The sequence below is a fragment of the Bos mutus genome, chromosome 5, assembly GCF_027580195.1.
Source record: "Bos mutus isolate GX-2022 chromosome 5, NWIPB_WYAK_1.1, whole genome shotgun sequence".
Taxonomy (NCBI): domain Eukaryota; kingdom Metazoa; phylum Chordata; class Mammalia; order Artiodactyla; family Bovidae; genus Bos; species Bos mutus.
This window is the reverse complement of record NC_091621.1, coordinates 11,496,445-11,521,809: the sequence shown is the minus strand read 5'-3', so window position 1 is coordinate 11,521,809 and position 25,365 is coordinate 11,496,445. Positions and strand designations below refer to the sequence as shown.

General features: G+C 38.6%; 1 protein-coding gene across 5 annotated transcripts in view; it reads left to right on the top strand.

The window, feature by feature from the left end:
• The window catches only part of APAF1 (apoptotic peptidase activating factor 1), an 89,236-nt gene that overhangs the window by 29,696 nt on the left and 34,175 nt on the right, over positions 1-25,365 (top strand). For all 5 annotated transcript variants that reach the window (XR_011464162.1, XM_070370312.1, XM_070370310.1 and 2 more), the window contains 6 exons: positions 3,546-3,672; positions 4,942-5,067; positions 8,235-8,366; positions 10,677-10,802; positions 19,479-19,640; positions 24,650-24,778. Coding sequence is in view for 4 of the 5 variants with exons in the window: in XM_070370312.1 (XP_070226413.1) it covers positions 3,546-3,672; positions 4,942-5,067; positions 8,235-8,366; positions 10,677-10,802; positions 19,479-19,640; positions 24,650-24,778 (802 nt within the window). In the remaining variant the exon portion in view is untranslated. The remainder of the gene's footprint in view (positions 1-3,545; positions 3,673-4,941; positions 5,068-8,234; positions 8,367-10,676; positions 10,803-19,478; positions 19,641-24,649; positions 24,779-25,365) is intronic.

Here is a 25,365-nt window from a genome sequence, read left to right as displayed (position 1 = left end):
CTGGATCATATACATCAAACCTGGACTGGTGATTCATTTCACTATATGATATTTTACATGTTTCAATGTCATTCTCCCATATCATCCCACCCTTGCCCTCTCCCACAGAGTCCAAAAGACTGTTCTATACATCTGTGTCTCTTTTGCTGTCTCACATACAGGGTTATCCTTACCTTCTTTCTAAATTCCATATATATGCGTTAGTATACTGTATTGGTGTTTTTCTTTCTGACTTACTTCACTCTGTGTAACAGGCTCCAGTTTCAGCCACCTCATCAGAACTGATTCAAATATATTCTTTTTAATGGCTAAGTAATACTCCATTGTGTATATGTACCACAGGTTTCTTATCCATTCATCTGATGATGGACATCTAGGTTGCTTCCAAGTCCTGGCTATTATAAACACTGCTGTGATGAACATTGGGGTACACGAATCTTTTGATTCTGGTTTCCTCTGTTTGTATGCCCAGCAAGGGGATTGCTGGATCATAAGGCAGTTCTATTTTCAGTTTTTTAAGGAATCTCCACACTGTTCTCCATAGTGGCTGTACTAGTTTGCATTCCCACCAACAGTGTAAGAGGGTTCCCTTTTTTCCACACCTCTCCAGCATTATTGCTTGTAGACTTTTGGATAGTAGCCATTCTGAGTGGTGTGAAATGGTACCTCATAGTGGTTTTGATTTGCATTTCTCTGATAATGAGTGATGTTGAGCATCTTTTCATGTGTTTGTTAGCCATCTGTATGTCTTCTTTGGAGAAATGTCTGTTTAGTTCTTTGGCCCACTTTTTGATTGGGTCTTTTATTTTTCTGGAATTGAGCTGCAGGAGTTGCTTATATATTTTTGAGATATATTGAGATATTATGAGATATATATTTTAATTCTTTGTTGCTTTGTTTGCTATTATTTCCTCCCATTCTGAAGGCTGTCTTTTCACCTCGCTTATAGTTTCCTTTGTTGTGCAGAAGTTTTAATTTTAATTAGGTCCCATTTGTTTATTTTTGCTTTTATTTCTAATATTCTGGGAGGTGGGTCATAGAGGATCCTGCTATAGTTTATGTCGGAGAGTACCCACACCAGTATTCTAGCTTGGAGAAGTCCATGGACAGAGGAGCCTGGCGGGCTCTGGCTCTAGGTTGCCTGGGCTTGACTCCTAGCTTGTGCTGTTTTTCAGTTGTGTATTATTAGAAGAGGGTTACTCAGCGTCTCTTGCCTAGTGGTACTATTTCATAGCATTATTGTGAGGATTAAATGAATGTGTGTGTATATGTAAACATAAATTTGTAGGTTGCTTAGAACAGTACTTAGATCTTAGAAAGTACTCCATGAATATTAGTAGTTGTTGTTAAGAATAAATAGCATTTAGTATTTTGCCTGGTTTATATAGTTGGTATAATATATACAGTTGAATTTGTGTCTTAGTGATTAAAATAGAATTGTAATACTTGGTCTCATAATCAGATGGACATAGATTTAGTTCTTGTTCTCTTTTGAATTGTTGAGTTTGTTATTATTTTTTCTTTTTTTTCTCATTTCATCAGTTGTATTTCAACCCTCTGATGCTTAGTCATTCATAACTGTATCATTGTTTTTTCTTTTTTTCTGGCTCTCTGGCTTGTGAGATCCCAGTTCCCTGACCAAGGGTGGAATCCGTGTCCCCTACAGTGGAAGCATGGAGTCCCAACCACTGGACTGCCAGGAAATTCCCTTTATAGCTTTATTTTTTTTTAATATTTATTTTTTATTTATTTCCCTTTATATTTATTTTTTAATAAATTGATTATTTTTGGTTGTGCTGGGTCTTCATAGTTGCATGGCTTTTCTCTAGTTGCAATGTACGGGCTTTTCATTGTGGTAGCTTCTTGATGCAGAGCACAGGCTCTAGGGTGCACAGGCTTCAATTGTTGTGGCTCTGGGGCTCTAGAGCTTAAACTCAGTAATTGTGTTGCACAGGCTTAGTTGCTCCACAGCATGTGGGATCTTCCTGGGTCAGGTATAGAGCTCATGTTTCATGTATTGGCAGGTGGGTTCTTTACTACCAAGCCACTGGGTAAGCCTTAACTGGGTTTGACCAGGTCATGTTCAAAGAAGCTTTATTTTTCAGTACTAGAAAGCTTTTCTGCTCTTTCTGTAGAAAATTTACGTTCATATAAACTTAATTTAACTGAGTTTCAGCTTTCAAAGAAATCATTTATTCATAGATTCATTTGTTATTTAATACCTTTTGGCTATATGTGCATCATTGTGACTGGTCAGTTTCCGAATTTTGAGAAATTGAGTAGATAGTGGAAAGTAGTTTCTTAATCTTATTCTCTAAACTTTGCTGGTAACTTACCTGTTTATCCTCTGGATTCTCATCACTCTAGTTCTTGTAGCTTGTTTTTTATCACTTCTAGTGAAGTTTCGGAGAAGGCGATGGCACCCCACTCCAGTACTCTTGCCTGGAAAACCCCATGGATGGAGGAGTGGTGCGGTCCATGGGGTCGCTGAGAGTCGGACACGACTGAGCAAGTTCACTTTCACTTTTCACTTTCATGCATTGGAGAAGGAAATGGCGACCCACTCCAGTGTTCTTGCCTGGAGAATCCCAGGGACAGAGGAGCCTGGTGGGCTGCCATCTATGGGGTCCCACAGAGTCAGTCGGACACGACTGAAGCGACTTAGCAGCAGCAGCAGCAGCAGGCAAGATTTAAGTCTGTTTTACCTTTGTGTTCCCTTTTTTCCTTTGGTCTATTTTGTGTGTGACACTTGCTTAGAATAGGTATCATTACTTACATTTACATATGAGGAAAAGGAAACTTACTAGCTTACATTATTTGTGTGCATTTACACATCCAATGAGTAGTAGAACTAGGGTGGCCTTTTAGGTTTGTCTGACTCCTAACCTTTGACATTTAAGATGATACCATTTAACATACTTATTCATAGTAACTGGGGTGTGTGTATGTGTGTGTGTAATTCAGACACTGTTCTGATGCTTTCCCCATTTTAAGTATGTGCATTCCATTCCATTATCCTTTAGCCCTGTAAAGTAATACATATAGTAGTGGAGTAGTATTTAGTAGATTAAGATACAAAGAAAATGACATTTTTTCCCTCTATATTGGAATTATTAGAGAAGAGCAGTTTTAAAGTGCACATCATAATGGTGGGTGTAATGTCATATTTTAGTTAGGGAATGAGCTTCATTTTGGTATAACTCTTTCCTTTTAAAGAAGATGGAGATTTTTTTGAGGTTTTTCCTTTCATGATGTTTTCTCTGCACATGTTGTTATTAATGTATCAGAGGAAAATAAAAAATGACGGGTATTTGATTAACTAGATATTTATAATACATGATAGGTTGCTTGATACACGGTAACTTTTATCTTAAAATGCTGCTTTCTGTTATGCTTTTTTACTTCAGGTGATTTCTGCTGTCATTTACATGTTGGTAATGTAAGAGTTTTGTATTTTTTGGAGCATAACTGTGTTAAAAGAGTTTATTATGGAAAGAAAATGATTACTTTTATTTGGTTTCTGTTCAATTTTTCCTTATATTTAGAAACAAAAAAAACATGAAGAACCTCTCCCGCTTGGTTGTCCGCCCCCATACAGATGCTGTTTACCATGCTTGCTTTTCTGAAGATGGTCAAAGAATAGCGTCTTGTGGAGCTGATAAAACTTTACAGGTAAACCTCTCTCTTAAGAAAAATTGAGTCATGTATCTAATACTGGGTGTATTTTTTTTTTTTTTTTTTTGGCCATGCCACATGGCTTGTGGGATCTTAGTTCCTCAACCAAGAATTGAACCTGGGCCCTAGCAGTCAAAGTGCTGAGTCCTAACCATTAGACTGCCAGGGAATTCCTGTGTGCATATTAGAGTATATTTCAATTCTGAAACTCAAGAAAATTACACATTAGGAGTAGAGGAACGTTCAGATCTCTTGAACATCTTATGAAAGATTTCTCTATAGATTTAAAAGATATGGTGGTGTGTTTTCATAATTCTAAACTTGCCAAGTGTTGTAGAAGGACCTTTTACCTTAGCATTCAGTTACTGTCACCCATGTGCCAGCTAAGGGTAATGAGGAAATGATCATTTGGTTAAAGGACAGAAGGATGTCACAGTGCAGTGAACAGGGCTCTGATTAAAAAATGCTGATTAAATCAAATACCTGTTTTATCACAGGCTTGGGAAAATTTCTGACTGTAAATAGGAGTCGGACTAGACTATTTCCTAAGGTGCTTGAAGGTGCTTTCTTTAATTTCTCATTTGTTTTCATACAGTATGATTGAGTGCTTTTCTTTAAATTGGTATTGAACCTTTTGATTTTGAAGGAAACAAAAATTAGTTTTAAAACACTTAAATTTAAGATTACAAAGGACTTCCCTGGTGGTCTAGTGGCTAAGACTCCACATTCCCAGCTCAGGGGGCCCAGGTTCGATCCCTGGTTGGGGAACTAGATTCCACGTGCTGCAACTAAGAGTTCATGTGCTACAACTAAAAAAGATCCTACATGCCGCAAGTAAGACCTGATGCAGCCAAATAAATAATATTTTTTAAAAAATTAAGCTTGCAAGGCTGTGATTGTAAACCTTACTTCTATATGTGTACTTGATTACCACGTGTATTAATTTGGCTTTTGAGCCACAGAAAGCATATTGAATGATTTGTTTTCTGTTGATTGTTAAGAATTTGCTAAGCTGTTTTCAAGAACCGAAGCTGTCCTGTCAGTTCTTTTTATTGATGTTATAAGCATTTAACAAGAGACAATTTTCTTTTTTATGTTAAGGCATATGAATTCTGACAAATTTTGATTTTTTTGGATTGATATTGCCAAGGTTCACTTCTCTTGCAAAATAATAGTGTTTAAGATCTTTTAAAGAAATACTTTTTATTCAATGATGACCCATGGGTAAGCAGTTATAGTAAAAAGATCTTATTGTTGTGTGTATAGGTATTCAAAGCTGAAACAGGAGAGAAACTTCTAGAAATCAAGGCTCATGAGGATGAAGTGCTTTGCTGTGCATTCTCTGCAGATGACAAATTTATAGCAACCTGCTCAGTGGATAAAAAAGTGAAGGTATGGAACTATTTTCCTCTTGAGTTGTAACCACCATAAAATTCATTTTCTTTTTCTGTTATTGAGGGACTAGAATAAGTTGGGTTAAAGGACTCTTGCCTGTTGATCTACTAACTTGAGGCCAACCAGTTTTTATCCATTATAAATTAATGCTGTCTAAAATTTTTTTATTTATAAGCACCAGCAAAAATGCTTAGGTTGATCAGCCCATGATATTTATCAGACAGCTGGAAAAAACAATTTCAAATTAATGAATTTGCCGGCCATTTATTGATAAGTCTGTGGGTTAAATATCAGTTGAAATCTCTGAGTGTATTGTGATCGGAAGTGTTGTTGCACAAAATTATTATCTGAGTTGACTCTTGTTGTAAAATATATAATCTGTGAAATGCAACCCAGATTTTTTATCTTTATGAACTGTCTTGTATTCAGTGCAAAACTAGATGAATAAACATACTAACAGTCTACAAAGTAAATAGAGAAAATAAAACCTATTGATTTTTACCTTTAATTATCACTATAAACCGTGGAAAATTCTTAAAGAGATGGGAATACCAGACCACCTGACCTGCCTCTTGAGAAACCTATATGCAGGTTAGGAAGCAACAGTTAGAACTGGACATGGAACAACAGACTGGTTCCAAATAGGAAAAGGAGTACGTCAAGGCTGTATATTATCACCCCGCTTACTTAACTTATATGAAGAGTACATCATGAGAAACGCTGGGCTGGAAGAAGCACAAGCTGGAATCAAGATTGCCGGGAGAAATATCAATAACCTCAGATATGCAGACGACACAACCCTTATGTCAGAAAGTGAAGAGGAACTAAAAAGCCTCTTGATAAAAATGAAAGAGGAGAGTGAAAAAGTTGGCTTAAAGCTCAACATTCAGAAAACTAAGATCATGGCAAATAGATGGGGAAACAGTGTCAGACTTTATTTTTCTGGGCTCCGAAATCACTGCAGATGGTGATTTCAGCCATGAAATTAAAAGACCCTTAGTCCTTGGAAGGAAAGTTATGACCAACCTAGACAGCATATTAAAAAGCAGAGACATCACTTTGTCAACAAAGGTCCGTCTAGTCAAGGCTGTGGTTTTTCCAGTGGTCATGTATGGATGTGAGAGTTGGACTGTGAAGAAAGCTGAGTGCCGAAGAATTGATGCTTTTGAACTGTGGTGTTGGAGAAGACTCTTGAGAGTCCCTTGGACTGCAAGGAGATCCAACCAGTCCATCCTAAAGGAGATCAGTCCTGGGTATTCATTGGAAGGACTGATGCTGAAGCTGAAACTCCAATACTTTGGCCACCTCATGCGAAGAGTTGACTCATTGGAAAAGACCCTGATGCTGGGAGGGATTGGGGGCAGGAAGAGAAGGGGACGACAGGATGAGATGGCTGGATGGCATCACCGACTCGATGGACATGAGTCTGGGTAGGCTTCGGGAGTTGGTGATGGACAGGGAGGCCTGGCGTGCTGTGATTATGGGGTCGTAAAGAGTCGGACACAACTGAGCGACTAAACTGAACTGATTATTTTTTTTGTCTCTTATTCCTAAATTTGGCTTTAAGCCAGAGCATTTATGTGGAATTTAAGAGAACCTGAAGTCTAGAGGAATGCTTTATTTGATAAATGGAGGGAAATCATTATTGTAGGCTTTTTTCCAAAAGGGGTGTGGAGTGCTGAATCTGGATAGGTTGGGTGGGCCTTAGTTGGCCTGGGAGCATGAAACTGACTTGAAAGTTTTCCTGAAGTTTGCACCTACTTGAGGACCTTGGCGTGTCCAGGAAAAATCTACTTCTTGATAGATTGGACTTTCTATGATGGCTTTACAACCAACCAGTTAGTTTACTTTGTAGCCTCTATTCTGAGTCAGACTTGGAGTTGGCCATTCTGTGCTGTTCCAGAGCTATGTGGCTCAAGTTTCTGTTTGTAAGAAATTTAAAGCAAGAGGCTGAAATACTTATTGAAGAATTTTGAAATAAACTCTTTGGACATCTGGGGAGTGCTTTGAGAGGATAAAACAAAATGCTGTGGAAGGCACATTAGTACCTCTAACAATCCAAAGCCCTGTAAAGAATCACTAGGTAATTTATTTCTTTTGTTTCTTCAGTGGAACAGATTATTTTCATAGTAACCATGAAGAAGACTACTTGAGAACTTAACACTGCATGAGGCTTTGTATATATACTTACTCATATTACATTTGGAAAAGGGGAGTCACCCCACTCCAGTACTCTTGCCTGGAAAATCCCATGGATGGAGGAGCCTGGTAGGCTGCAGTCCATGGGGTCGCGAAGAGTCGGACATGACTGAGCGACTTCACTTTCCCTTTTCACTTTAATGCATTGGAGAAGGAAATGGCTACCCACTCCAGTGTTCTTGCCTGGAGAATCCCAGGGACGGGGGAGCCTGTTGGGCTGCCGTCTATGGGGTCGTACAGAGTCGGACACGACTGAAGCAGCTTAGCAGCAGCAGCAGCATATTACATTATCCTTTTCTCACTACATCTTGATAAGTGTTGATCCCATTTTACAGATGAGGAAACAAGTTCAGAGATGAAGTCACTTGCCCAGGCTCATATTAACTAATACCAAGTGGAACCAGGATTGAAAGCTAGGTTTCCTTGAGACTCTAAAGCCTTTATTTTTTTTTCCCACTGACTTATCTGCCTTTACTTATTTATTAGTACCTTGAAGTCAGCAGAACACTTGTCAAGTTCTTTGTCATCAACACCATGAATTGTGGAAGACAGGTGCAAATATCCCCATTTTACAGAGTAGGGAGCTGAGATGCAGGTAAATTAAGGACTTGACTAGGTACACCCAATTTAAAAATGGTAGAGCTGGGCCTTGGGCTGGCTGTGATTAATTTTTCTGATCTGAAGTCCATTATCCCATCTCCTTTATAACACTTTTCTGCCTGCTGTCATTCATTTGAACGTGTGAAATCTTGCCCTTGAAAAATGTAATGTTTTGCGTTACTTGCAGGTAATTAAAAAGAAAAAATTGTAGCAAAATGCTGACATTTTAGGGAAGGGGGAGGTATTCATTAGCACATGTCTGACTGGGAAAACCTGGCACACAGGATGGATAACATTGTTTTGCTTCTCTATTTTCCCTTTGAAAATAAGGTTCTTGTAAACTTTATTCTCTTTATTCTCTTCAGATTTGGAATTCAATGACTGGGGAACTAGTGCGTATCTATGATGAGCACTCAGAGCAAGTCAATTGCTGCCACTTCACCAACAACAGTAATCACCTTCTCTTAGCCACTGGTTCAAATGACTACTTCCTTAAAGTAAGTGTGAATGAGAATCATGTAGATAAATTTGATAGATACATCAGAACATCTCCTTTGATTTTTTTTCATATATTGTGTTAATCAAGGATCTTTTGGTTATAGGGATAGAAACTTGCCTGTTAGCTTAAGCAACAACAGCAAAAAGGATATTACCGGGTCTTGAAACTGGAAAGTTTGGAAGGAGCCTGTCTTCGGGCATAACTGATTCCAGATGCCTAAACTACATTCTTAGGCTCTTAAACTCCTCCATCTCTGGATCCTGTTTACCATTGTGTTGATTCAGGCATATTCTATCTGTGTGGCAGGAAATATGGGTATCCTTAGTTCTAGGTGTGCATGGTTACTACAGCTCATAATCACAGAGTGAGGGCCCGTAGTTTTCCTATAGAGAAAACTGTGTTGCACAGTACATCCTTATGGCTTATTTTATACGTGATAGTTTGTACCTCTTAATCCCCTGCCATTATCTTGCCCTCCCTTCCTTCTCCCCACTGGTAACCACTAGCTTGCTCTCTGTATCTGTAGTCTGTTTCTTTTTTGTTATATTCACTAGTTTGTTGTATTTCTTAGATTCCGCTTATAAGTGATATCATACAGTATTTGTCTTTCTCTGACTTAATTAAAATTATTGCTTCTCAAAATGAAAAATTGTTTGGGATAGATATACAACAAATATCTGTGAATAACTTTTGACATTTCCTTTTAACATTTTGTAGGATGAGGAAGTTCATATTTCCTTTTTTTAAATATAGACAAAATTCTCTTAAGATGTGGGAAGTGGTTATTGGTTGGTCAACCATTTTAATTAAGGACAAGTTTTACTTTAAAACCTGTCATTCCACACCTGCATTTCCATTAGGTATGTCAGAACTTACTTCTTGTGCTTTTTGAACTGAGAGAAGTCAATGAAAAGATGTAAATCTGAAGTTGTCCCCATGTAACTTGTGTTATCTGCAGATTTGGGTTTATCTAGGACTGGGATTAAAGGAGCCCAAAATGGAGATGGACATAAAGATCAGAACTTAACCTCACTTATTATTCCCAAAGGATTTTTACCAAAATTAATTTTGGGAGATAAAGGATTTCTCCTTTGTTTAACCTAGGTAGCATAAATCACCAGAGATGACTGTTGCCTTTTGTTTACATTTTTTATACTTTTCAAACATACCCCAGAGGAGAAAGAATAATCATGAACCCCGTGGTGTCCTTTGCCTAGCTCCAACAATTATCATTTTGCCAATCATATTTTATTCCCCTACTACCTCCCATTTTTTTTTGGACTAAGCATTTTATAGCAAATCCCATCATTTCACTCGGAATGATGGGATATATACTTTGGCATGTATCTCTCAGGTATAAAACATAAATAGCATGTCATTATCATACCTAGCATAATAAACAATTTCATAGCATACTTGGTCCATATTCATTTTTTCTTATTAGTCTCAAAACATCTTTATACCATAGATTTGGGCTTCCCAAGGTGGTGCTAGTGGTAAAGAATCTGCCTTCCAGTGCTGGAGATATAAGAAATGTAGGTTTGATTCCTGGGTTGAGAAGATTCCCTGGAGAAGGAGATGGCAACCTCCTCCAGTCAGAATCCAAACTTCGAGTGGCATTTGGTTGATAAGTCTCTTAAGACACTTTTGTTCTATAAACATTCTCCTTCCTGCTACCTCTTTTTTTATGCCACTGATTTGTTAGAGAAATTGAGTCAGTTTTCCTGTGGAATGTCCCACATTCTGGATTTGGTTGACTGCTTCCAGGAATGGTTGTTAACTTGCTATTCTGATCCATTATGTTTGCTGTCAAATGAATCTATATCTATCTTTACAGTCATTATATTTTTGAATCATTTTTTAGAGTGTTAATAGATTTTAGCCTAGTTAGGAGACTCAAGGTTTGTGTTGGGAAATCTTAGCAATGACCGTTTATAGAGTTGGATAACTTAGCATCTTAAAAAATTACAAATAAAATGTAATTTATTTTACATATCACTTATTATAGAGCTGAATAAAAAAAAAATCAAACTGCTTTGTTAAAAATAAGCAATGGCTAGTTTAGTGCTCAGAGGAAAGCCTAAGTAAGTCTTCAAGTCCCTTAGATTTAGGTGCTGATCTAAGGGCTGCCCCATTACTTGTTAATCCCATGCTCACCTCTATGTTTGACACCTTTGTCAAACTAAAGTGAACATATTCCTATAACTGGAAAAGCTTAATTGGGAGGGAAGGAAGAACTTTACATGATTTCTAATTTTTCTCCATTCAGTGGTAATTTTTCAGTTATCTTTTTTTCTTTCTCAAATAGCTCTGGGATCTGAATCAAGAAGAATGTCGAAATACCATGTTTGGCCATACAAATTCGGTCAGTCACTGCAGATTTTCACCAGATGATCAGGTTTTGGCCAGTTGTTCAGCTGATGGAACATTAAAGGTATGCTTTTGTTCATTGTTAAAGTGGTTTTTGCATAACTGTATTATTTAATACTTGGGTTATGGAAACAGGTTTCTGTTTTTCCCATTGCTACAGAAAGCTGCTTCCTTCACCATCCAGGAGCATTTTTAATGTAACTGTAATTCCTTGTCATAATGATTGTTTATTAATGGTTTGCTACCCTATGCTTAAAACTTCATGTAATTGAAATTCTTTAGTTTTTTTAGAAATGCATTTATTTATTAATATTTATTTTTGGCTGTGTTGGGTCTTTGTTGCTCATTGGACTTTTCTCTAGTTTTAGCAAGTGGAGGCTACTCTGTAGTTGGGGTGCGTGGGCTTCTCATTGCAGTGGCTTTTCTTCTCTTCTTAGAGCGTGGGTTCTAGGGCATGGGGAATTCAGTAGTCGCAGCTCTTGGACTCTAGAGCACAGGCTTAGTAGTTGTGGCACATGGGCTTAGTTGCTCCACAGCATGTGGGATCTTCCAGGATCAAGGATTGAAACCTCATCTCCTGCATTGGTAGGTGGATTCTTTACCACTGAGCCACCAGGGAAGCCCAAGTTCTTTAATTTTTAAGCACTATATTTAATTTATGATTTGTAAAACCTTTTGAGCTTTATGCTGTCAAGTTTGTAAAGTTCTTGATTTTATTTATCATTCACTTATTCTGCTTTTTATGTTTCTATATTCCTGTTCTTGAGAAATCATGGGGGTAGTCAGAGCTAGGGGAAAAAAAAGTATTCAGCCTCCGGAAATTTATAGTGTTTAAAAAACTAAATTTTTTAAATCTCCACCTTCTCAATAAGATCCCAGTGCCACTTTCTTTGCTATTTCCTGTCTCTGCTGTTATTCTGGTCTTCTTTCGTGTTGAATCCAGTCCTTTGACTTCCTCATCTCCCTCCCATGCTGTAGTGTTTGCTCTGATTCATGGTGTCAGACCCTCCTGTCTCATAGCAACCTTCTACGGTATATTTCCATCTCTCTTTATCCCAGTACATAGCTGCTAGATGAACTCTCTACCTCTATTTTCATCTTGCCTTTTTTAGCTGGAACATGAAAGTACCAAGTTCTAAATTTTATAAACCCAGGCTCATCAGACACACCTCTAAGGCTCTTCACCTTCATCATTCTTATCTCTGTTCTTATTCAATATATTAATTGTCACTTCTGGGCAAGATAATTTTGGGCGCTTATTTCAGCTACTGTCCCTATATGTGTGTCTCATTAGTCTTTTTGGAATTTTTTTTTTTTTTTTTGCCTCCAATTTACTTGTCTATAGTTTTTAATGACCCTCAACTTTATAAATTTAAACAGTAAATGAAAAGCCTTCTTCAGAAAGTGTTCTCTTATAACATCCATCCATCTGGTTGTGAGAATATATAAACATATCTATCTACCTGTATCTGTATGTATAGATGGAAACTACTTGATCTTCTGATTTCCACTTGTAAATTAAAAAAAAATTATTTTTAAAGTTTGGCTGTGTTGGGTCTTCATTGCTGCATGGGCTTTTTCTCTAGCTGTGTTGAGTGGCGGCTACTCTCTAGTTGCAGTGTGCAGGCTTCTCATTGCGGTGGCTTCTCTTGTTGCGGAGCATGGGCTCTAGGCATACAGGCTTCAGTAATTGCGGCACATGGGCTCAGTAGTCGTGGCTCCCAGGATCTAGAGCATAGGCTCAGTACTTGTAGCCCATAGGCTTAGCTGCTCTGTGGCACGTGGGATCTTCCTGGACTAGGGATTAAACCCATGTCTCCTGCATTGGCAGGGGGTTTCTTCACCACTGAGCCACCAGGGGAGCCCTCCACTTACAAATTTGTTGTATGGTTCAGTTCAGTCATTTTTCATACGTCTTCTGTTTCTTTGATAAGGTTAAATATAGGTTTATGACCTGCAGAGACCTTGTCATCTTGTTGTAACTCTCTGAAGTTCATTGTACACAGTTGTACTCAAAACATGTGCTCAGTAAATTTTCTTGGCATGTCGCTCTTCCAGGGAAATACTTGAACCCACCAGGCTCTGTTTTGCTTGTTAGAATCTCTAGAGATTTGTTAATGCTGCTAGGTGACTTTTAAGTTTACAGCAAGCTAAACTCTCTTGATGCTTATCCTTTGGTTGAATCTTTAACCTCTCTTTGTTGACTGAGGATATCTCATTTTTGTATAGATTACTTCAGGGCATCTAGGGATTTTCTGGGTAGAATGTTACTTTATATAGTTTCCTAGCATTTAGTAGATGTTGGGAGCATTCTAAGAGCATTCAGGTAAATGGATTTGGCCTCTGTGAAATGTTCTCTGTAAATACCAAATATCTGTGTCTTCTTTGGGATGATCATGTCAGAGGAGGTTTTTCAGAGGTCCGGTGAAGGCAACGTTCTTCTGAAAGATTCTTTCAGTCCTATAAGTTTTTGATTTTTACTTAGAGAATGACTTTAGAAAGCATTTTATGTCTCAAGGCAGGTTCTCCTTTTATCTCCATTGCTAATTCTAAGTTCTCGAAAGATTCCATTATTAAGTTACTTAATGTTGAAGAAAGTTGTGAAACCAGGCCATTTATCTGTTAAACAATTTCAATTTGTACAATTCAACTAGGCCTTCTTTGCTGCCAGGTAATGGTTTGTTCCCTGAATTGAATTCACCATAGTGCCTGTTCCAAACCTTTTTTGTTGTTCTTAAGCCCCCAACCCTGTCACTATATCTCTTTCATTCTATGGAGATAACTTTACCTCATACCTATTCAGAAGGTTGACACCACCCAAGAGTTACCCATCATGAGCTCCCTCAGAAATTGCCATAAAAGACTCTACATGCTACGCACTAAGATGCTTCAGTTGTGTCTGACTCTTTGTGACCCTATGGTCCATAGCTTGCCAGGCTCCTCTGTCCATAGGAATCTCCAGGCAAAAATACTGGAGTGGGTTGGAGTGCCATGGAATACTGGAGTGCCATTCCCTCTTTCAGGGGATCTTCCCCAACCCAGGGATCGAACCTGTGTCTCTTATGTCTTTTGCATTGGCAGGAGGGTTCTTTACCTCTAGTGCCACCTGGGAAGTAAAAGGCTCTACTGCACTTCTTTTCTCTCATCTCCATGCTCAGGAAGTCCTCTGCTTGTGCCTACTGTTTCTTTTTTCCTTCTTCCTCTGACACCTTGCCCCATTGGTTATTTCTTTATTGCATTTTCAGTTTTTCTTTTTTTTTGAACCCCTTTCCACAGTTTACAGATGTTCTTGGGCCTTCCTAAGCATTATAAAAGCAAAAAAAGTGAAACCCCTTTGGTTCTTCTTGATTGTGTTATCCTCTGAAACATTCAGTTTTTCTTTCTGACTAGACCTTTAAATCACCTATACTTGCCTCCACTTCCTATCTACTTGTTCACTGCTAACCCTTTTCCAGCCTGGTCTGTCTTCTACGTATTCCCTTGAAGAGTAAAATCCAGTTTTATTTCATTTTCATTCTTTTTGATGTAAAATCTAATGCTCTTTGGAAGAGTGTGGGATCCAGTATTTTTCTTTATCCAATTTTTATTCTTTCCCTTTGTTACCACACTCCTGTTGACCACCTGTGTTTCCTTTTTTTTTTTTTTTCTGTGTTTCCTTTTTGAAACTCCTCATTTGACATCAGTGTTTTCTTCTTTCTTCTCCTGTCTTTCTTGCTGTGCTGTGCTTAGTTGCTTAGTTGTGTCTGACTCTGTGACCCTGTGGACTGTAGCCCGCCGGGCTCCTCTGTCCATGTGGATTCTCCAGGTAAGAATACTGGGTTGCTATGCCCTCCTCCAGGGGATCTTCCCAACCCAGGAATCAAACCCAGGTCTCCTGCATTGCAGGCGGATCCTTTACCGTCAGAGCCACCAGGGAAGCCTGTCTCTCTTACCCCTTCTTTAACTTTTTCCTTCCCATTAAAGTATGGCCGTTCCTCAAGCATCTAGTCTTAACTGCCACCTCCATCACCTTTTTTCTGTTCCATGTCAGCCAGCCTCATGGCTTTATCTCCTTTCTCATGTGAGTGTGTTTCACACGTGTTCTGTCCAGCCCTCGTTTCTCTTACGTGCCTATGTCCTGCATTTTTAACTGTCTGCTCGTTTGCTGTCACTTAAATAAAACACTGTACCTCAAACTCACTGTGCTCCAAACTGAACTCTTCATTTTTTCTTCCCCAAACTTACCTACTTTTTATGGTTCCTGTATGTTTTCATGGTTTTGATTAGATCAGTGTTCAGGATTTACATCATCCTGACTGATGACAGTTGGGCCATGTAGTATATGACGATTTTTCCCCCCTCCTTTCTCATACAATACTTTGTTCTCTTTGGGATTAAATGTGTTGCACAGTTAACAGTGTCGTTTTGTGTTTTCCTTTGCTTATTTTTTTTAATGTACATAATCACTCATCCATCTTCAAGCTATCCCTTGTCTAGGTTTCTCTTAAATAATTCAGTTTTTTTGATTTGACATTTTCTTTTCTTAGAAATAACTTTCTTGGAGGCATCTGTCTTGTTCCATTGTGACTGGTGATACTATTTATCCCCAGTGTTCAGCTGCCATCCTGGGATCCTCCTGCTTTTCTCTTGAGTTGAAACCCTTGTTTCCTGAATTTATTGGTTTACTCTCAGTGTGGTGGAAAATCTCCCCTAACTTTCTAAGAAAGAATCTGAGAGGAAATTTTTGAGACCATATCTGTCTAAAAGTGCCTTTATTCTAGCTTCATATTTAATTGATATTTTTGATTGCATATAGAAGGAAATAATTTTTTTCTTAGAATTTTGGAGACATTGTTCCCTTGTCTTTGAACTCCCATAGTTTCTCTTGATATTTGAAGACATTCTGATTCGTATGTGATCTATTTTCTTGGTCTCGAAACTTTTAAGATCTTTATAAAATTCCCAGTGTTTCTCTTTTTAGAACTTTCATGACAGTATGCCTTGGTGTGGGTTTGTCTCTGTTTATTTTTCTTGGCACTTGGTAGCCTCTTTCAATCTGGAAATTCATGTCCTTCAGTTCTGGAGGTTTTCTTTAATCATTTGATTTATTCTCATCTAGTTTCTTTTTCTAGAATGTCTGTTTGGGATGTTTTCTTATTTTTCTCCCCTTATCCATTCGTCCTACTTCTTGGAAAATTTATTTAGCTTTATTTTCATCTCCTTCTATTTTGTTTTAAATTTCTGCTATCATATTTTTAAGTGTACCCGTTCTTTTTTTAATGTTTTTAAATAATGTTTAATTTTACAAGAGAGTATTCAAAATATGCCTAGAGAGAAAAATTCTCTTTACTCCTGTTTCATGTGTGTTTTGGGAGGGTACGGAAGTGAATATATGTATTCTATCTGCAGAACTCAGTTTTGTTTCACTAACACTATTGTCTCTCCTCACCTGTGCTTGAAACATGGGAATAATCTGTCTTTTAAAATGTATTTACTGATTATTTATTAAGTACTTACTATGCGGCAGATTCTGTGCTAGATGTTTGGTTTTTAAACACTTTTGAGAAAAAGTATATTTCCTGGCCAGAAGTTATTCAGGGTCTAGTGAGGAGAAAACCAAGTCATAGACAAACCATGAAGATGGTAGAAGTATGTGTCGGGGGCTTCAGAGCAGGCAAGGTTCTGTGCGGGAGCACGTAGACCCTTGCTGCTGCTCCCACACTGCCATGTTCTCCCTTTGCATTATCTCTGCTTCCCTATTTTGTACCTTCACTTATGCTGACCTCTTAGCCTAAACTCCTGGGTATCATTTTGGTATGGAAATTGTGTCCATCTTAAGTTGGTGTAGTCCCTGGTGGCTCAGATGGTAAAGCGTCTGCCTACAGTGTGGGAGACCTGGGTTCAATCCCTGGGTTGGGAAGATCTCCTGGAGAAGGCCACGGCACCCCACTCCAGTACTCTTGCCTGGAAAATCCCATGGATGGAGGAGCCTGGTAGGCTGCAGTCCATGGGGTTGCAAAGAGTCAGACACTACTGAGCGACTTCACTTTCTTTCTTTCTTTAAGTTGGTGTGAAGAGGCTGATCTTCAGGCAGGAGAGTGAGGGAGTAAAAAGTGTTTCCTCAAGCCCACAGGTTTGGTAAAGCATTTCCACTGTGTTGTGTGTTTCCCTTTCAAATGACTCATCTGACATATCTTGTGATTTTATTTTTTTAAAGGGGAGCATGTTTTTTAAAAGTCATCATTGAATTTGTTACAATATTGCTTCTGTTTTATGTTTTGGTTTTTTGGCCCCAGGGCAGGTAGGTCTTAGCTCTCCAACCAGGGATTGTATCCATACCCCCTGTATTGGAAGGCGAAGTCTTAAACCACTGGACCGCCAGGAAAGTCCCGTTAGTCATTCATGTGCTTGTCTTACCTCTTTTACTGGCCTCTAAACTCCTTGAGAGTAGTGTCTGTATCCGATTCATTTATATAATCTCAAAGTGACTCACATTATGTGAGCAAGATGATAAACCTTTACCGTGTCCCTTCAGATTGAATTAAGACTTCTCGAAACTCAAAAGAAAAACACTTTAAAAGTCTTCAGGGATAGGATTCTGATTTCATTGGTGAGTATCAAGTGTGATTGTGGAGCACAGAGCGCTAGCAGCAGGGGGACAGACATCACTGCATCCTGGGTGAGAACTGCTATGTTTGTGGCAGCTTTCCCACAGAGCTATTAAGCCAGTGTCGTTGGCTGGTTTGCACTGACACAGTGACATGCAGTAAGCAGACGTCCTGCAAAATGATGCTGGATAACAGCATTTCAAGGTCAATGTCTTGTAAAGCTTTTATTTTCCAAGACAATGGAGAACTGTAAAATTATTTCTTGCCCCAAATGGCTCTGTAATCATCCAAGTGTTTTATAGTGTATCCTGTTGATAAACATGTGTTTTTCAGGCCTCGATGATAAACTGTTTCAAAATGTGAGTTTTATTTAAAAATTGCCATTTAAACCACACAAAGGCCAGGGTGCATGTGGGCCCAGGATATAGGGCATTGACTAGCTCAGAATGAAATTCAGGTGTTTATTTGGTCCCTCGACATGTGGAATTTCATCACTCCTTGCATAGGAGCTGAAGTCAGGTCCACATGTAAAAGATGTAGTGAAATCGGGTTGAATTAGTTTTCTTTTTCTTCCTTAAATCAAGGCAGTGATTGCTTTTGTTTTTCGTGTCAAGAGGGAAACCGTGTGATTTCTTATATAATCTGGCTGATGTGACTGAAGCTTCTGGCACTGGAGTTTAGATTTTCTCTCTTGAGTGTCAAGAAGGGCTAACAATACTTTAGACGTCTCTTTTGGTTCATCCAGTTTATCCAAAGTTATTGCATGGGGAAAGGTTTTGGGTTTGGCTGTATTTCTAGTGTATATAATCTTTAAACTTGAGACATTTAAACATGTGTGTGCTTAGTCACTTGGTTGTGTCTGACTCTTTGCGACCCCATGGACTGGGATTTCTCAGGCAGGCATACTGGAGTGGGTTGCCTTTTCCTGATCCAGGGATCAAACTTGTATTTACTCTGTCTTCTGCAGTGCAGGCAGATTCTATACCCACTGAGTCATTGGGGAAGCTTGTGTCTGGCCAGTCACATCTGGTTTTACTCTTGGAGCTGTGCTTTGGAAGCTGAGTTGAAGCTTGAGGAACAGCTTGTTTGTTTATTTGTTTTGTTTTAAATTCTTGTCCTTGACCAACGCTGAGTCTGTATATGGCAGCCATTATCATTCTGTGAAGCTGGGACACTGCACAAGGCCAAGGGGAGTGAAGATGGATTAAAAAGTAGTTAAAATTAATTTTTTGGCTGCGTCAGGTCTTCATTGCTGTACAAAGGCTTTCTCTAGTTGTGGAGAGTGGGGGCTACTCTTTGTTGTGTGTGGGCTTCTCATTGAAGTGGCTTCTATTGTTGCTGGAGCACAGGCTCTAGGGCACTTGGGCTTCAGTAGTTGTGATTTGTAGGCTCTAGAGCACAGGCTCAATATTTGTGCACAGGCTTAGTTGCTCCGCAGCATGTGGAACTTACCAGACCAGGGATTGAACCCGTGTCCCCTGCATTGGAAGGTGGATTGTTAACCACTGGACCACCAGGAAAGTCCAAGATAGATCTTTTTTGAAGCCCTTTGTTTTTCGGGCTGCTCAGGTGGCTTTGCTGGTAAGTGAGGTTTGGTGTTTTGTCTCCCACTCCTCAGGATCCAGTTATTTTAGAGACCCCTTTAGCCCCACCAAGTGCACAAGACTGCTTCCTTTTAGCATAGCTTTGTTTTGTGTTTTCAGGGACTTCCTTATATCTCTGGATGCTCTGCTAGATTGTAGCTCAGCTTGGACTGGGTCCTGTGTGTAGTGTCCGTGCTGTGCATACAGTAGACTGTGAGGCACGCCTCATGGCTGGCACAGCAGAAGGCAGTAGTGGCAAGTCATGAGTCACACCTTCTTCTATCCTTTATGCTCATCCTGCTGTCAGCGCCTCCACACCATGCAAGGCTCTTTTAACATTTTATATAGTTTTACATTCTTTTTTGGAGTGCTTTTAATTTTTTTTTCTTTTTAGGAAAGTGATGAATGAAGCCAGAATACTTAATTTAAAAGCCTTAGAAAAAGTTATACATAATGAAAAATAATTCATTAAGTGAACTTGAATATTTTGTGTGACATTTAATCCAGGTGGAGTTCTAGAGGTGTGACTTGAGATCAAAACAAACTTAAAACATTTTTTTATTTTTGAAGCTTTGGGATGTGAAATCTGCAAATGAGAGGAAAAGCATTAATGTGAAGCAATTCTTCCTGAATTCAGAGGAGCCTCAGGAGGATCTGGAAGTGATAGTGAAATGCTGTTCGTGGTCTGCTGATGGTGCTAAGATAATGGTGGCTGCGAAAAATAAAGTCTTTGTAAGTACTGGTATTTTAAAAAGCCAAATTTAGTCTAATTTAAAGAAAGTTGAAACACCTATTGATTGTTGCATTTTATACTGTTTATTGACATAAAGTATAGCTGAATGTTTTTGGGGCAGATGCCCTAGCCTCCTGTAGTTCTTAGAACTATGCTTCAGGGAGTGTCCATAGGCCTTGTGAGAAAAGGTCTCCATGGTCAAACAGGTTTGGAAATGTTATATATTACTTTCCCTATTGGAGGTACTTTTCCCCCTTTAGTGTATACTAACATATATAATATTTATGGCCTCTAGAAGTCCTACAATAAAGAAACAATTTATGTTGTTTACAACCAGTGTATCTCAAATTGATCTAAAACATAGATGGAATGCTGGCTACATCACTCACCCTGCTTCCCCCCACAATTTTTTTTTTTAATTTTATTTTATTTAACTTTACAATACTGTATTGGTTTTGCCATATATCAAAATGAATCTGCCACAGTTATACATGTGTTCCCCATCCTGAACCCTCCTCCCTCCTCCCTCCCCATACCATCCCTCTGGGTCATCCCAGTGCACCAGCCCCAAGCATCCAGTTATCGTGCATCAAACCTGGACTGGTGACTCGTTTCATATATGATATTATACATGTTTCAATGCCATTCTCCCAAATCATCCCACCCTCTCCCACAGAGTCCAAAAGACTGTTCTATACATCATCCCCCCACAATTTGAAATACATTGGTTTAGGTGACTTTCAGAGTACTTTCTATAGCCTTAAAATACTGTGATTTGGTGACTGATTGAAATACTTATCAACAATTGAAGTTTGTGAAATTTCTGTGAAGTAAATGAGGAAGATATGCAAAAGAAGGTAAATGCCTAGGAAATGCGCTCTTTTTTCAGTTCTTGTAACAGTTTACATTTGTAGTATTCAGAGTGCTCTCATATAGAATTTCTCTTGATCAGATCAGATCAGATCAGTGGCTGAGTCGTGTCCGACTCTTTGCTACCCCATGAATCCCAGCACACCAGGCCTCCCTGTCCATCACCAACTCCCGGAGTTCACTGAGACTCACATCCATCGAGTCAGCGATGCCATCCAGCCATCTCATCCTCTGTCGTCCCCTTCTCCTCCTGCCCCCAATCCCTCCCAGCATCAGAGTCTTTTCCAATGAGTCAACTCTTCGCATGAGGTGGCCAAAGTACTGGAGTTTCAGCTTTAGCATCATTCCTTCCAAAGAAATCCCAGGGCTGATCTCCTTCAGAATGGACTGGTTGGATCTCCTTGCAGTCCAAGGGACTCTCAAGAGTCTTCTCCAACACCACAGTTCAAAAGCATCAATTCTTTGGCGCTCAGCCTTCTTCACAGTCCAACTCTCACATCCATACATGACCACAGGAAAAACCATAGCCTTGACTAGACGAACCTTTGTTGGCAAAATAATGTCTCTGCTTTTTAATATGCTATCTAGGTTGGTCATAACTTTCCTTCCAAGGAGTAAGTGTCTTAATTTCATGGCTGCAGTCACCATCTGTAGTGATTCTGGAGCCCAGAAAAATAAAGTCTGACATTGTTTCCCCAACTATTTCCCATGAAGTGGTGGGACCGGATGCCATGATCTTCGTTTTCTGAATGTTGAGCTTTAAGCCAACTTTTTCACTCTCCACTTTCACTTTCATCAAGAGGCTTTTGAGTTCCTCTTCACTTTCTGCCATAAGGGTGATGTCATCCGCGTATCTGAGGTTATTGATATTTCTGCCGGCAATCTTGATTCCAGCTTGTGTTTCTTCCAGTCCAGCGTTTCTCATGATGTACTCTGCATATAAGTTAAATAAACAGGGTGACAATATACAGCCTTATAACTACCCAAAGGACACAGCACATTGCAGTAGCCCTATGGTAGTAATGTGTCCAAAGTTACACTGTGATTTGGAGCCCTAGGTCTTATGATTTAGGGCCCAATGCCATTACATTCTGATGGTAATTTTAAAAACTTAATGAGCGATCTTAGATTACAGTTTTTCATTTTCAGTTTTATTGAGGTATGATTGAAAAAATTGTAAAATATTTAAAGTGTATTTAACATGATGATTTGATGTATGTATACATAGAGAGGGCTTCCCTGGTGGCTCAGTGGTCAAGAATCTGCCTGCCAGTGCAGCAGACCCAGGAGACCCAGGTTCAATTCCTGGGTTGGGAAGATCCCCTGGAGAAAGAAATGGCTACCCACTGTAGTATTCTTGCCTGGAAAATCCCATAGATAGAGGAGCCTGGTAGGCTACAGTCCTTGGGGTTGCAAAAGAGTTGGGTGTTACTTAGCGACTAAATAACAACATACATCGTGAAGGGATTACTCTCATTGAGCTAATTAACATATTGTCACCTTACATATTTATCTGCTTTTCTTCCTCCCTCCTTTCCTTTAAGATGTTTACATTTTACTCTCTTTTACAGTGCAATATCACCTATAGTCACCATGTTATACATTAGATCCACAGACCTTATTTATCTTGTAACTAAAAGTTTGTATCCTTTTGTCAGCCTTTCCCTATTTCTCCCACCCAAGAGATTCCAGTTTTAATGAACACAATTGAAGCATACATATAGTTGTATAAAAACTAATGGAGGGACCATTTATATTATTATTATTGATCTAGTAGTTATGACCCTTGGATCTTGGTTGCTTATAGGTTTTTACCCCTTTAGCAGGAAACCAAAGAGAAATATATCCTTTTGTCTTAAGTTTGTTAAAGTCTATAAACACAGAAAGGAACCCTGCATTTACAAGATGTGAAGATTTGTAAAATTTGCCATTTTAGCTATTTTAAAATACACAATTCAGTGGCATTCATTATATTCACAATGCTGTATATGCATTTATCACCATTTTTCCAAAACTTTTTTTCATCAAACAGAAACACTGTAACCAATAAGTAGTAATTCCCTCTTCAGCCCCTGGTAACCTCTAAATTATGAATTTACCTTTTCTAGGTATTTCATATAAGTGGAGTCATACTATATAGCTCATTTTGTGTCTGACTCATTTCATTTCGTGTAACATTTCAGGGTTCATTCATGTTGTAGCATGTGTTAGAACTTCATTTCTTTTTATGACTGAATAATAATCTTATATGGATATGCGGTATTTTGTTTATCCATTTATTTATTGTTGGGTTGTTTTCACCTTTTGGTTATTGTGAATAATGCCACAAGAACACTGGTGTACAAGTATGTGTGTGAGCCCCTGCTTTCAGTTCTGTATATATGTCTAGGAGTGGAATTACTGGGTCATACGGTAATTTAATTCTGGGCTTTTGACGAACCACCAGACTTTTCCATAGTGGCTGTATAATTTTCTGTTCCCACTAGTAGTGTACAAGGATTCCAATTTCTTCACATCCTTGCTAACACTTGCTTTTTTCCATTCTAAAAAAATTATAACTGTCATATTAGGTGTGAAGTGACACCACATTTGGTGTCACCAAACCATGTTTGGTTTACATTTCCCTAATGACTGATTGTGTTGAGTAAAATTTGAACATTTAAAAATAGCTGTTCTAGTGGAAGAGGAAAATAATTTTATATTGCGTGAAATGCTTTCCTGTTTTAAAAATCTGTAGGCCAGCTCTGTATTTTGCTGTGGTGAAACAAAGCTACCCTAAGATCACCCTTAACCACACACAGATTCCAGTTTCTTACTCTTGGTCTCTCTATTATTTTCCTGTCTTTCTTTTCAACTCTTTTGTGTTATTAGCCCACTCCTGTTATTACGTCTTTTTGTTACCCAATAATTGGGACAACTGCCTATTCCGTACTTGAAAAGTTTCCTTTATCACTCTCTGCCACTAATTCTTTTTTAAAAAATTATTTATTTTTTAATTGAAGGATAATTGCTTTATAGAATTTTGTTTCCTGTCAGACCTCAACATGAATCAGCCATAGGGTATACATATATCCCCTCCCTGTTGACCTCCCTCCCTATCCCACCCCTCTATCAGCCACTAATTCTTAAGAACAGCTTGTCCTGGGAAGCATTTTAAGCATGAGTTCCTGTCCTTTATTGTTGGCCCCTGATGCTGTGCTGCTCACCACCTATGTATGTTCACAGGGCTGTGAATTCACAAAACATTTTCATGGCTCCCTCTGGAAATTATTTTTTTCCTTCCTGAAGACTGTGCCTTGGTCTTAAATCATTATACGGTATATTGGTATAAACATTTTTATCATTTGGCAAAAACTTTGGAAGAGTATGTGTGCACGTGTGCTAAGTCACTTCAGTTGTGTCCAACTCTTTGCGACCCTAAGGACCCATCAGGCTCCTCTGTCCATGGGATTCTTCAGACAAGAATACTGGAGTGGGCAGCCATGCCCTCCTCCAGGGGACCTTCCCTATCCAAGGATTGAACCATGTTTCTCCTGCATTGGCAGATGGGTTCTTTACCCACTAGTGCCACATTCAGCATTTAAAAATCTTTCAGAAATTGAAATGAATTTTAAATTACTCAAATTTGAATAGCTTTTTTTTGGTTCAAAAATGGGAAAATGGCTGATAATGGAGTAATTTGGGCTCTGAAAAGAAATAGAAATGATTGAACTATTTCATTTTAGCAAGCCTCTGCTCTGTATTATTTTGATCATCTTCATTTATGAACATGCATTTTCCCCTTTGAATAAATAAACATTAGGAAGAACTGTTCTGTATATTAATTTGGCTAGTCCATTTGTGTATTCACAAAGGTTTTATTTCTCCCTAAGCTTGCTTGAGAGATCATCTATGATAAGTTTTCTTTATAAGAAACAGATATCAAGATAAGCAGTATTTAAAAACTATATATGTATTAATTTATATGTTTTTTATGACTTAATTATGTCAATTATTAGTAGTTTTTTCTTTAGGACTTGTACTCTGTGTTTGAAACGAGAGGGTATTCTTTTGGAAATAAATTTAGTTTCACTTTGGGTATAGCAGATATTTTAAAATATCTTACTTTTATAGACATCTCTCTGTTTTATGTTGACAGCTTTTTGACATTCACTCCAGTGGCCTGTTGGCAGAAATGCACATGGGCCATCATAGTGCTGTCCAGTACTGTGACTTCTCCCCCCACAACCATTTGGCAGTGGTGGCTTTGTCCCAGTACTGTGTGGAGGTGAGTAGTTGAATTTACTCTGTGAAACTCTGTGAAAACTCCAGAGGTACAAGAATGACAAAGAATGGGTTGCTTAAACCATTGACTGCTGAGAATGTTTGCTTGAGAAATCAAAGAGTGTTTTCTTCATAGCATAATGGCCTCTAGCTTTAGGACATTAAGCCACATTGACAGCTTCAATACTTTAGCAGTGATTGAAGACTTGGCTTGACAGTATGACAGGCAGTATCATTCACTAAGCATTTACTGAATGGTCAGTATGTGCCAAGGTCTGGGGAAAACAATGGAATGACCACTGGTTTCCTAAGCAGGAACATGGCATCTCTTAAATGTGGGCATAGACTCTTCTGTAAAAGAGATGATGAGAAGTGAGTCCAGTTCAAATTTCTTAGATCACTGAAAAAGGTAAGATGGAAGTTAAATTTAAAATTGGTTAATCTAGGATTTTCATTGCTAAGTACTAATGAATAAAGTGATTTCTCATTTACATTTATAATTTTGCCCTTAACTTAATAGATTTTATTGTACTCAGTGTCTGTGTCCAGTGTCTGTATCTAGAAGAATTCTACTCAAATGAGCTGCTAATA